General features: G+C 42.6%; 1 protein-coding gene across 1 annotated transcript in view; it reads left to right on the plus strand.

Annotated features, from left to right (window-relative positions):
- Positions 1-12,478, plus strand: part of SYTL4 (synaptotagmin like 4) — a 29,838-nt gene extending 17,360 nt beyond the window's left edge. The window contains exons 12-17 of the mRNA XM_089536688.1: positions 2,679-2,781; positions 3,495-3,656; positions 5,000-5,105; positions 5,594-5,693; positions 6,202-6,410; positions 11,781-12,478. Of these exons, the coding sequence (XP_089392814.1) occupies positions 2,679-2,781; positions 3,495-3,656; positions 5,000-5,105; positions 5,594-5,693; positions 6,202-6,410; positions 11,781-11,923 (823 nt within the window). The 3' untranslated portion in view covers positions 11,924-12,478. The remainder of the gene's footprint in view (positions 1-2,678; positions 2,782-3,494; positions 3,657-4,999; positions 5,106-5,593; positions 5,694-6,201; positions 6,411-11,780) is intronic.
- The last annotated feature ends 36 nt before the right edge of the window (positions 12,479-12,514 follow it).

Below are 12,514 nucleotides of genomic sequence, written 5' to 3' on the forward strand. Positions count from 1 at the left end.
GAGCTTACAGAAGGTGAAAGCAGACAAGCAGGTGTAAAGTGTGATTTCCTTGCTTTTTGTCTGGAAGCTAAAGAAGACTTTTGTTTTAAATTGTAGTTAATGCAAACCATGATTTTAGTGTGATGTTGAAAGGACACTCACATGCATACACACACTGTGGCAGAAAGGTAAGTAACATACACCTGCTTCAAGTTTTGCATTAACATTATGCAGTATGGGTCAGTTCTATCAATTGAATAAAACTCTGTTGCTGTAGTTCCAAACTGAGGAGCACCAGGTCATTGTCACTGTGACGCAGAGAACATCCAGCTGACCAATGTGGGCTGGAACTTTTGAACATTCTATGAGCCCATATAGACTGGCCAAAATAAAGCTGCTTCGGATCACTTTGGAGGTATGCTGTTTAAATGATGCATGCATTCTAAGAGGCCAGAAGCCATGCCAAAGCCATGCTCCAGTCCTAAGGACTGGAGCGCAGCTTTTGTGCAGCTTCTGGTCTCTTAAGATGCATATGTGATTTAAACAACATACTTCCAAAGTGACCCAAAGCAGCTTTATTTTGGCCTGTCTGTACAGGCCCTATGCGTCCGTTGGTTTTGGCAGTTGGAATGTGGACAGTTGGGAGTCAGTTAGGGGTTGGAATCCTGCGTAATAGGGCTGGAGTGGAGTTTGGGGAGTGAGTTAGGTTTAGAGAGAGGGAACTATAGAGTCCAAGAAAGGACTGGGTTCCGATAATTCCTGAGGGAATAGTTATTGAGGAAACTATTAGGTCCAGAGTGGGACAGTAGTTGTTTTGGAGAGTCTTGAGGAGAGGCTCTGTTTAACCAGACTCAAGAAGAGGGGTTTGGAGTTACATAATTGCTTGAGAGATATTATAGCCTTGGTGGCTGAGTTAGTAAAAAAGAAGTGCCTAAAGAGGGACAGGGAAGTCCTTAGGTGGTTGAAGAATATTTTGGGAAAGAGAAATAACAGTAACGAAATAAAGAGTACAAATGTAACAAAGTAATACTTGCCTGAACTAACAGCTGTTTAATACCATTTAGTTCAAGTCATATCTGTTTAAACCCTTTGTTCAATAAAGTTCATATTTTGTTTTATCTAAAGGCTTGTCTGCCATATATAGTATATCCATGCTACTATATTATATAATATTGTGAACTTGAGTTTTAAACAGGGATTTGTCATCATTATATTTGGTGATAGAGCCTAAAAAGTCATTACAGTCACCTTTAGTTTCTTTATATGAACAGTATGGAGCATGCTAGATATTTTTATAGTGCAGCTTCCTTCAGTTCAAGGTGACAAAGCTAGTCATGAAAAAATTCTGGAAGATCCTATTGAACAAATTACAGAATGCCACATATCTTCATCTCTGACTAATTACATTTCTAACCCACCCTTCCTTCAGGATACAGTCAGCCCTTCTTATACACAGATTTTTAATACATGGATTCAAGAATCCACGGTTTGAAAATGTTCAAAAAATTATAAATTTCAAATATCAAACCTTGATTTTCCATTTTTTATAAGGGACACCATTTTGCTATGTCATATTTAATGGGACTTGAGCATCCACTGATTTTGTTATACACGGGGAATGTTGGAACCAAACCCCAGCGTATAACAAGGGTCCACTGTAGTTCGCCCTCTGTCCCCATTCTCTGATCAGAGTTGGGATCACAACATCTCTTCTGTTGCTGCCATTGCCCAGATTTTCAGTTCCATCAGGAACTAAGGGGTGCCTGTTCTATAGGCTCTCAAAAAGGCACGTAGAGTAGTTATTGCATTGCCTTTGAGAGCCAGTACAGTTTGGGTGTTGGACTAGGAGTCTAGAGACCAGGGTTCAAATCCCCACTTGATCATGAAATCGCACTGGGTGACCTTGGACATATCACACTGTCTCAGTCTCAGAGGAAAGCAACAGCAAGCCCCTTCTGACCAAATCTTGTTAAGAAATCACAATGATAGGTTTGCCATTAGAGAGAACAAGGAAACAGAAAAGGGAAGGAACTTAAAAAACAGAAACAAAAAGCAAACCAGGTAAAATCTTTGATGAAAATAAAAGGAAAGAAAAAGAAGAAAGAAGGCAGGAAAAGACTGGTCTGAGCAAGAACAAGAAAAAAGAGATAGAAAGAGAGCTCTGTTCTGGTGAAGGCAAGGAAGAAGGAGCCAGAAGAGGCAACTTGTCAGCAAAGCTTTAGATCATGTGAGTCCCTATATCTCTCTGGGTAGTGATGAATGTAACCAGAACTGTGTGGATATCTCCTCACAGCCATCCCAGAAAGGACCTTCATGGTAAATATCCAATGTTTCATTTTGCAACAAACCTGTGAGGTAGATATTCTTGAGGAACAGTGAGAGTGATCCAGGGTGACCTTGTGAATTTCATGGCTGTATAAGGATTTGCATTTGGTGGTTTCCTTGGTCCACACAGAAGTAAACATACAGAGGACTGCAGTTTGGATAGCTGTTGAAGCATCATTGTGGAGTTCTAAAGATGGTGTGATGGTAGGGCTCAGTGGCTGGTCTTCCAGCCTGCTATCACACTCAGAACATTCTAGGATGAACTGCCTGATGAATTGTCTGATTTGCCTATAAAAATGGATAATTGCGACAACATTTTTCCTGTGTGAAACTGTGAAATGCAAGATGCAAATCTATTCCTTTGTCTTCTGCAGGTATGTGAAGACTTACCTTCTTCCAGACAAATCCCGCCAAGGGAAGCGTAAAACCACCATCAAACGGAACACTGTCAGTCCCCTGTACCATGAGCTGCTCAAGGTGCTTGTCTTGGGGGGTTGTATGCAGGGAATTGGCTGGCTTTCCTGTTGCATGTTGTATGTTGGGCTTCCCTGTTGAGGTGTTGCAGAAATACAGATATGGCACATCAGTGCACAGTTCAGTATAGACAGCTTTCATCATTTTTAAAGTCTGTTTTCTTGCTGTGATATTTTTGAAGTGGAATAAAGTAAATTAAGAATATGTCAGACATGTAGGCTTGTGTGACATTTGGGAGTGGCTTTTTTGATAGTAATATACTGATTATGTCCTCCATTTTAAGTACCTAAACAATGTCATCACCAGGGGACAAAACACAGCAAATCAACAAGAATGGCCTGTTTTTGTGGACTGGCACCTTAACTACCAGCTGGCCTCAGAATCCACTTGCAGCTACTTCTGCTTGCTCCTTCTTAGACTGCAAGGGAGGAGGATCTGAGCTAAATCATCCACTTATCAGGGGCCATTTCACACTACACAATTAAAGTACTATATTTCACTTTAACTGTCATTTGTTATTGTGTTCCTTCACATTGTTTCCGACTTATGGTGACCCTAAGGCCATATCATGGGATTTTCTTGGCAAATTTCCTATGAGAAGTTTAGCACTAGGATCTGTCACTGAAAATTGACCATGGGTTGTGTCTCACATAGTGGCACCTTGCATTATTGGGTACCATGGCTAAGCATTTTTCTGTCTTGTCACTTTATACTAGTATGATATCAACAAAAGCATCTTGCTGACCAGGACCTTGCAGTTCTCTGTCTGGCATCATGATCGCTTTGGCCGAAATACATTCTTGGGAGAAGCAGAGGTCCCAATGGAGTCCTGGAACATGGAACACCCCTTGGAAGCAAGTCTTCCACTACATGGCAAGGTCTGTCATATGTCTGTGCTTGTTTCTATGCAGTGCCAACTTTGGCCAAAAGTGATATTGGATGCACAGTGGAAGTTTAATGAAACTGAAAGTGAAATTTCTAGTTTCCCTATCATGTCCTCCAAATTAGGCTATAGGTTTGATTAAATACCTGCCTGTGTTCACCCATATATACCTTGTTATTTTTAAATGTTGGCAACAATAGAGTTTGAGAAAATTAGTTTCTTCCCTTCTAACTCCCAGAATCTTCTAGCCTTCATGGACACTGTCTGTGCTCATTGGGAAATTATGGGGGCTGAAGTCCCCACTTGTAGCTTTTCCATTCTCAGAATATAAGGGCCCCTTAAATGAAATTGGTAAGTGGTCTTTCCTTAATAACTTAGTAAGGTATAGTGGTTATATAAACATGTTACTTTTATGTTAGGGAAAATCCATCGGGTGGTACCTCTTTCTTAGTAGAGTTTAAAACAAGGATGGAAATCCTGCAGCCCTCCTGGAAACTGCATGATTCCACCCTGGTTTCAAGACAGTACACAGGAGAGTACAATTTGAATATCTCATTAATTGTTTATTAACCTGTGATTGTTTCCACATTTCCAACCAGCATCAGCTTCCCTATGTCTAACTCTTACCATCAAGTCATTTAGTCTCCTTCAACTGGTTGTGTTGGACTACAGTTCCCACTATCCAATTGGGAGTCTTATGGTGAGGATGATAGGAGTCAGTGCACCCATCTAGGGGATGTCCATTGAAAGAAGACTAGTCTAGTTTTAAGCAGTGGCACCTCACTTGTGGAATTCCCTCTGCAGGGAAGCTTGGCTGTTGCCCATTAAGCTATTTCTTTGGGAACAGGTGAAGGCCTTTCTGTTTCCACTTTTTTTAGCCATTGATCTCAATTTCTAATATTTTATTTTTTTAATAATTCTTGACACCCCTTTTTGAACTTTTAAGACTGGAAGCATCTTCTGACCTCTTGTTGCTCTGTATCTGCAGCCATGGTATTTTTATTTTTGGAAGATTTTATAGATTTTATCACTAAAGGGTGATAGATACATATTTAGAAAAAAGTATATTATAGCTACCCACTGAATTACACCACTCCTACCCCTGTAGACTTTGTTATATCTGTATTTATACTCCTTGGTAACCCCTTTAGAAAAAACGTTTTGACACATACTGAAGCTGTGTTACAACTGCCTCCTTCACAATGTTTTTATGCACAACTCTCCTACCCTCCGGTTGTCATAAATAAATATTGCAGGAACCGAGTTGATTTTGTTTGCTTCAAATTTTTAAAAAATGCCCATATTCATCCCAATACATTTTCCCCATATCTATTCTAGAACTCTGTGGACTTGGGTGCCTCTCCTCAAAACAAAGGAGAGTTGGTGGTTTCCTTGAAGTTCATCCCACCTGCCAAACAGGCCAGTTCAGGAAATGGAAGAAAAGGTGAGTATTCGAAAGGTATTCAGTAGCCATGTGTTGTGGTTTCCTAGTTTTCTCATTAAATCTTGCCTGTTCATACACAGAACTGTTTACTCTATCAGGTCTGGAAACCTGTTTGGTATTTGCTTAATGTAAGCAGAGAAAATGTTTTCAGATTTCAGGTTCTGTTTTGTCTGGTATGGGCCTTACATTTGTTGTTTGTTGTTGTGTGCCTTCAAGTCATGTCCAACTTATGGCAGCCCTAAGGCTATCTAATCATGGAGTTTTCATGGCAGAATTTGTTCAGAGGGGGTTTTCTTTTCCTTCTTCTGAGGCTGAGAGAGTGTGATCTGCTCAAGTGGGTTTCCATGGCCATGTAGGGATTTGAACCCTGGTCTCCCAGTGTTCTAATCAAGCCTTAAGTACTATGTTTTAAACAGAATTTTCTTGGAGGGGGGTAAGCTTCTATTTCTGACTTCTGCCATTCATGCCACTAACAAGGGTTTCTTTAGGCAAAAAGGAAGAGGGAGGTGAACTTCAAGTCTGGATCAAAGAGGCCAAAAATTTGACAGCAGCCAAATCTGGAGGAACATCTGACAGCTTTGTTAAAGGGTGAGCAAAAAGGCTTTTTTAAAACTAGGTGTTGGATGGAAAAGGAATTAGAGATCCAGGGATCATAGTTAACATTGCCCTGTCCACATACATTGGAATCTAGTGCTGAGCATATGTGTTTATGTCACATTGGAAGAATAATTCTCTTGTACTTGTCTTGGCATTGTGCATGCTCAAATATTAGGTGAGTGTGCTTGGCTCTGGGAAGCAACCATATGTAGGGGTGTGTAAACTATAGTTTAGTCAGTGGGGGGTGGGGACAATTCATGTCCAAGAAAAGCTGAGCACTGTGCAGATTATTTACTTGGTGTAAATAAATCCAGCTTTTTCTGGCCATGAGAACGTTCCATAGAGTGCTTGAAATGTCCTCTTCTGACCCGTTTCCTATTGAAAGCAGAGATTCTCAAAATGCCCTGTAGACCTCATTCACTTTTCCCATTTCAGTTTCTGCCAGACTTGATCCTGGAAACATCTTTAATAAGGACAGTCATCTTTTCTTTGTTCATAGATATTTGCTACCATTGAGGAATAAAGCCACTAAAAGGAAGACCCCAGTTGTGAAGAAGAGTCTGAACCCTCACTACAACCACACTTTGGTCTACCACAACATCAGTCCAGAAGAGCTGCCACACATCTGCCTGGAACTCACTGTTTGGGACCGAGAACCCCTTTCCAGCAATGACTTCTTGGGTGGAGTCCGGCTTGGAGTTGGAAATGGTGAGGTGGGATTGAGGGTTGGCTGAAGTCGAGGCAGAGCCTCAGTCCAATTATGTTGCTGGCAGAGTAGTAAATGTTATCCACTACTCACTAGAGTCAGTGTAGATAGGATCTAAAGTGGGAGTGGGAACTGCCAAGGATTGGGGAATCACATAGCCCCCATGAAACCCTGGAGGGTTGTACTCACTTGCCCCCAATTTTGCCCCCAAATATCCAGTAGCACCCCCATGCCTCTGAAGAGGACACCCATGACCATTTTGCATGGTTTTGGCCCTTCTCACCTTTTAAAAGTTTCTATAGGCCTTCCTTTGGACTAAAAAGGAAATTACAAGGAAATCTTCTGTTCTTTCAAAATAGAAAAGGTAAAATTAAATTATATCATGGAAGGCCTTGTTTGGATTAAAATGCCCTCCTGGATTCCTTTCAAAAGAATAGGTTTTACTTATTTTTTTAACAGCAGAATAAAAGTCTCTGTGGTAAATAAAAGATACATGGAGAGCCCAGTGCAGCAATTATATAGAAACAACATAAACTCTTAAAAGCAACGTTGATGTTGAGCTATTTTTCTCATCTTCTCTCCAACTGCCCAGTTTAACTAGCTAACTCCTTGCTGCATTGCATTCTTTTCCATCACACCCACTCTTTCCTACCTGACCACTTCCACATCAGGGTCACTGCACTGCCATATTCAGTTGAACCATTGGTTCAAGTAGACCACTGTTGTCAACAGTGATAGGCTGCAGTTGTTGACAGTTCAGAAAGATTCTTTCCCAGGCCTACCTGGAGATACTTGTGAATAGAAGACTCCTTCACCTTATTTCTTCTCCTTAAAATGGCATTCCCATGGGACTTTTTAATCCCACCACTGCCACCAAATATGTGAAGGGTGCCTGCCAAACCTTCACCTTAGTATTTTTCTTTAAGATGGCAGTCTTGAGGTTTTTCTTATTCCACCTCTGCCACCAGTGTTTGTAATGTGAGTAGCGTGTCATTAACTCAAGTCCAGGTGCTTACCTCTTAAAAAACACAAATAAAACTTTATTTACAACAATGGCCCGTTACAGACTGCCTAAAAGCGGTGGTCTGCTGGCACTGCTGGTTGCTCCACGAGGGAGCCGCAGCAGCCAAACCGCGCGACTCCCTCACGGAGCAAAAAGAAGCCCCAAAATGGCGCTTCTTTCCACAGCGCGGTTATGACGCCGTGAGGTGCCAATGGCATGCTCGCAGCGTCATATGCGCCATGTGACATGCAGACGCAGCATGTCCACTACGTAAAGATGGTGGCCCCCGTGTGTAATGGGCGCCACCATTTTCTACGGACTTGGTCCGTATTAGGGTTAGGGGCGTCCGGAAGGGATGCCCCTTTCTAACCCTAATACGGACCCAGTCCGTACTTTATGCCCATTTGTAACGGGCCAATGGTTTGAAAATATGTTACTGGTTCAGATGGTTTATGCACTTGTTACAGATATTAATTACTTTAAAATCTTTTAACACAGAACACTATATTTATTTAGGACTCCCACAGTCCCACTATTAGTCTATTCTATTTAAACTTGGGTTTCACAACCCCCAACTAAAGATATCCCTCAGGATATTATACTTCAGCCACTCTCTTTCCTAGAGTCCTGGACGTATATAATGGTAGGGAGCCTTTTCCTCTAAGACTCTACCCCTAACCATCCCTGACTAACTCTCACTGGAGCCCTTTGAACCAACTCTACTCTAGACTCCCCAGAACCTCCCTCTCAAGATTCCAAGCCCAACTGACTAAACCAACTGCCACACAGAATCTTTAAATTTCCCCAGCCAACGTCTGATCGGCTAATGGCCTACGGCTAGTGATTGGCTGGTTTGCTGGTCTTTTCACCACAATACTGGAACTGAATTTGCGGCTTTCTGTAAACAAAGCATATACTGTGCCACTGAACTACTTCCTTTCTTGCTTGTGCCCGCCATTTTCTCATAGGGCCATTGCAATCAATACTGGCAATTAGGTTTCCATTGGAAGAAACCCTACTCAGTTCCCATCTGTCTTCTCCATGGCAGAGGGTTTTTTCCAGAGCTCACAGTTTACAAGACCAAATATTTAGCCCTGCCTCCTCTGGATTAGCTAAAGGCAGGATTGAACCTGGCACCTCTCAATTTGTACATGTGCTCTAGCAGCAACATATTGTGGGTGTAGTGCATAGTGTGGGTGTAGTGCAGAAGATATATCAGATTCAACAGGTACAGTTGGCCCTCCATGTTCGCTGGAGTTAAGGGCACAGGATCCCTGTGAAAGTGGAAAAACTGCAAATAAAAACAACAACAATATTTTTTATTTGAAAGAACACCTCTCTAGGAATTTCTAGGTCCTCCAGTGCAACTCTATAGTCAACATCTGCCAGAAGCTGACCACAGAATCACACTGCAGGACCTACAAATGCCTACAGAAGTATTTTCTTTAGTAATGTCTCATTCCTCCAACACAACACTATGGTCAATCTCCAGCAGAGTTATGCTGGAGAACCTAGAGATTTTGTAGATTGTATGCCATTGGCAGGTTTTATTTTTATTGATTTGATCATTTGTATGTACAGCGCTGTGTACATTTACAGCACTATAAAAATAAACTATGGCTTCATACAGACAGGCCAAAATAAAGCTGCTTCAGACCACTTTGGAGGTATGCTATTTAAATGATGCATACATCCTTAACTGTCATCTTGGCCTCAGAGGGAGCGATCAGGCAGACCCAGCAACATCGGGGACTGCCTGAAGGAAGAGGCCTCTCCCTCCTCAACTGTCATCTTGGCCTCGGAGGGAGCGATCAGGCAGACCCAGCAACATCGGGGACTGCCTGAAGGAAGAGGCCCCTCCCTCTTTCAACTGTCATCTTGGCCTCAGAGGGAACGATCAGGCAGACCCAGCAACATCGGGGGCAGCCTGAAGGAAGAGGCCCCTCCCTCTTTCAACTGTCATCTTGGCCTCAGAGGGAGCGATCAGGCAGACCCAGCAACATCGGGGGCAGCCTGAAGGAAGAGGCCCCTCCCTCTTTCAACTGTCATCTTGGCCTCAGAGGGAGCGATCAGGCAGACCCAGCAACATCGGGGGCAGCCTGAAGGAAGAGGCCCCTCCCTCTTTCAACTGTCATCTTGGCCTCAGAGGGAGCGATCAGGCAGACCCAGCAACATCGGGGGCAGCCTGAAGGAAGAGGCCCCTCCCTCTTTCAACTGTCATCTTGGCCTCAGAGGGAGCGATCAGGCAGACCCAGCAACATCGGGGGCAGCCTGAAGGAAGAGGCCCCTCCCTCTTTCAACTGTCATCTTGGCCTCAGAGGGAGCGATCAGGCAGACCCAGCAACATCGGGGGCAGCCTGAAGGAAGAGGCCCCTCCCTCTTTCAACTGTCATCTTGGCCTCAGAGGGAGCGATCAGGCAGACCCAGCAACATCGGGGGCAGCCTGAAGGAAGAGGCCCCTCCCTCTTTCAACTGTCATCTTGGCCTCAGAGGGAGCGATCAGGCAGACCCAGCAACATCGGGGGCAGCCTGAAGGAAGAGGCCCCTCCCTCTTTCAACTGTCATCTTGGCCTCAGAGGGAGCGATCAGGCAGACCCAGCAACATCGGGGGCAGCCTGAAGGAAGAGGCCCCTCCCTCTTTCAACTGTCATCTTGGCCTCAGAGGGAGCTATCAGGCAGACCCAGCAACATCGGGGACTGCCTGAAGGATGAGACTTCTCCCTCCTTTAACTGTCACCTTGTATTTTGTATTGTATTACAATTTTTACTGTACACCGCTATGATCATTGAGGAATAGCGGTCTATAAATAAAACATATTATTATTATTATTATCCTAAGAGTCCAGAAGCTGCACCAAAGCTGTGCTCCAGTCCTTAGGACTGGATCGTGGCTTTGGTGTGGCTTCCAGACTCTTAGGACGCATGCATAATTTAAATAGCATACCTCCAAAGTGGCCTGAAGCAGCTTTATTTTGGCCTGTCTGTATGGAGCCAATAATAATAATAATAATAATAATAATAATAATACCTAAAGAGAACATAGTAACCAAATCTGCAAATAATCAAATCCACAAAAGTCAAAGCCACAAATGTGGAGGGCTGACTGCAGAGCTCTTGAGTTGTTTGCAGTAAATCAGCAAATGTTAGCAGAACAATTAAAAATACCAATTTCAAAATTTGAAAGATACTACTTTTTGGATTAGTTCCCAGAACCTCTCAGACAGCATGGCCACTCAAGGTTCTGGGAACTGTCGTTTCAAAAAAGTAACTATTCTAAGCACTTCCCCTGTACATTGCTAAAACAAAAAAAAGTTGGGAGAAAAGCAGAGCGGGTTATTTTGGGGGGCATTGCTTTATTTTCCTTAATTTTTAGCATGCACCACTGTTTTGGACTTCATGGTTCTAGTCTAAAGAAAAAAGTAGTTCTTCCAACCTAACATTGACCAGACCTCAGGAAAGCCCTTCCCATGGAGACACAAGTTGCTCTTCTCTTTTTGTGGGAATGTAATATGTTACATTGAAATAGAGTTGAAACAAAGATTGTTTATTTTGAAATGAACCAAATTTAGTTTGAAACAATGTAGGCAACAAAAGAAGGAACAACACACATCAATCAGTACCGGAACAATTATTGCTGACTCATTTTTGTTTTTTGAAAATGCGCAATTACAGTCAGGTCCAGTTGCTTTGAGATATAATATATGGTGGTGGGTTTTACACTGTTCTGCATAAGGGAAAGGAAAGATGATGGGTAGTCAGAGCAAATGTCAGGGTTATCAGGAGCACCTTGATAACCTTGTAGCTTCTACACCTTGTAGCAGAGGTATGCCTAATGAAAGTAGCCAAGATGTATAATTTCTTCCTTGTTACACATTCAGTATGTGTCTGTATATGAAGAGATGTTGCACATTCTCTGTCTGTCTGTATATGAAGCATTGTATCTCACAACTTGAATGGAGGGAACAGTAACAAATAAGCAGAAAATCTTTTCTTATGCTGAAGGCCTCAATCCTTGTCATTTCTAGTTTAAAAAAACAAACAACTGGACATGATGAGTGACAGGAATGGTGCTGCAAACAAAGTAGACCATATGGTTAGGTATGTTTGGCTTCCCAAATGTTGGGCAGAAAGCACCTGTTCCCCTTGCTACTAACTCTCAGGGCTACATTTGGAAGTTCACAGGCTCCCCAACCTTGAGATTTCTGCATAATCTGGTTTAATATCTTAGTTTCCTTTGCCACTATTTGCCACTATTTTGTTTTTCTTGACTCTTGTATCTAGTTTGCTTTGGCTCTCTCTCAGCTACAACACACAATTGGAGACAAAAGCTCTGTTTTACTGTCTGTGTTCTCTCTCTCTCTGTCTCTAGGAATGAGTAATGGCCAGGTGGTGGACTGGATGGATTCTACAGGCGAGGAAATAAGTCTTTGGCAGAAAATGCGCAAGTATCCAGGATCATGGGTAGAAGGGACTCTTCCCCTACGTGCTACTATGGCTAGGTCAAGGCCATAATATTGCTTGAGCCTTTTTTGGGAACAGAATCCAGGAAGGAAAGGAGTACCAGGGCTGCTGCACCAGAGACCTTAAGGCAGCCCAGTCTTTCTCAAATTGCTGACCTCCAGGTCTTCTGAACTGCTTTTCCTAGAGGTTCCCACCCAACATAACTGGTTGGGGACATCTGGAAGATACTAGGTTGGGGAAGGCTGTCTCAAGGGCAGTGAGAACAATATTTCTTGGCTCCTGGCACATGTAGCAATAGAGTGAGTTTTCAGTAATCTTTGAAACTGGCTCATTTTGAAAGGGATGTCCTTGGCAGCCTATTTTATTTAAAGGGATCTTGGTTTTGTAATTTTTATTGTAATTACATTCTGTATGCACCCTTACTCTGGTGGGGTTGCAAAGTGACTTTTAAAAATTCCTTGTTTTTGTTTCACATTTTTCCTTTCCATCAAATCTTCTGGAGCAGGTCACATGTCTACATCCTGTTTTTATTTTTAAATGTAATTTCCTTCTGCTCTGTGCCTGAGTGAAAGAGACACTGAAATAAAGTTTAAATATATGAAAGCATTAATGAACTCAGAATACTTTGCACAGTTCCGGTTG

This window comes from Sceloporus occidentalis, unplaced genomic scaffold (genome assembly GCF_023333645.1).
Source record: "Sceloporus occidentalis isolate IW3139 unplaced genomic scaffold, rSceOcc1.0.p SCAF_8, whole genome shotgun sequence".
Taxonomy (NCBI): Eukaryota; Metazoa; Chordata; class Lepidosauria; order Squamata; family Phrynosomatidae; genus Sceloporus; species Sceloporus occidentalis.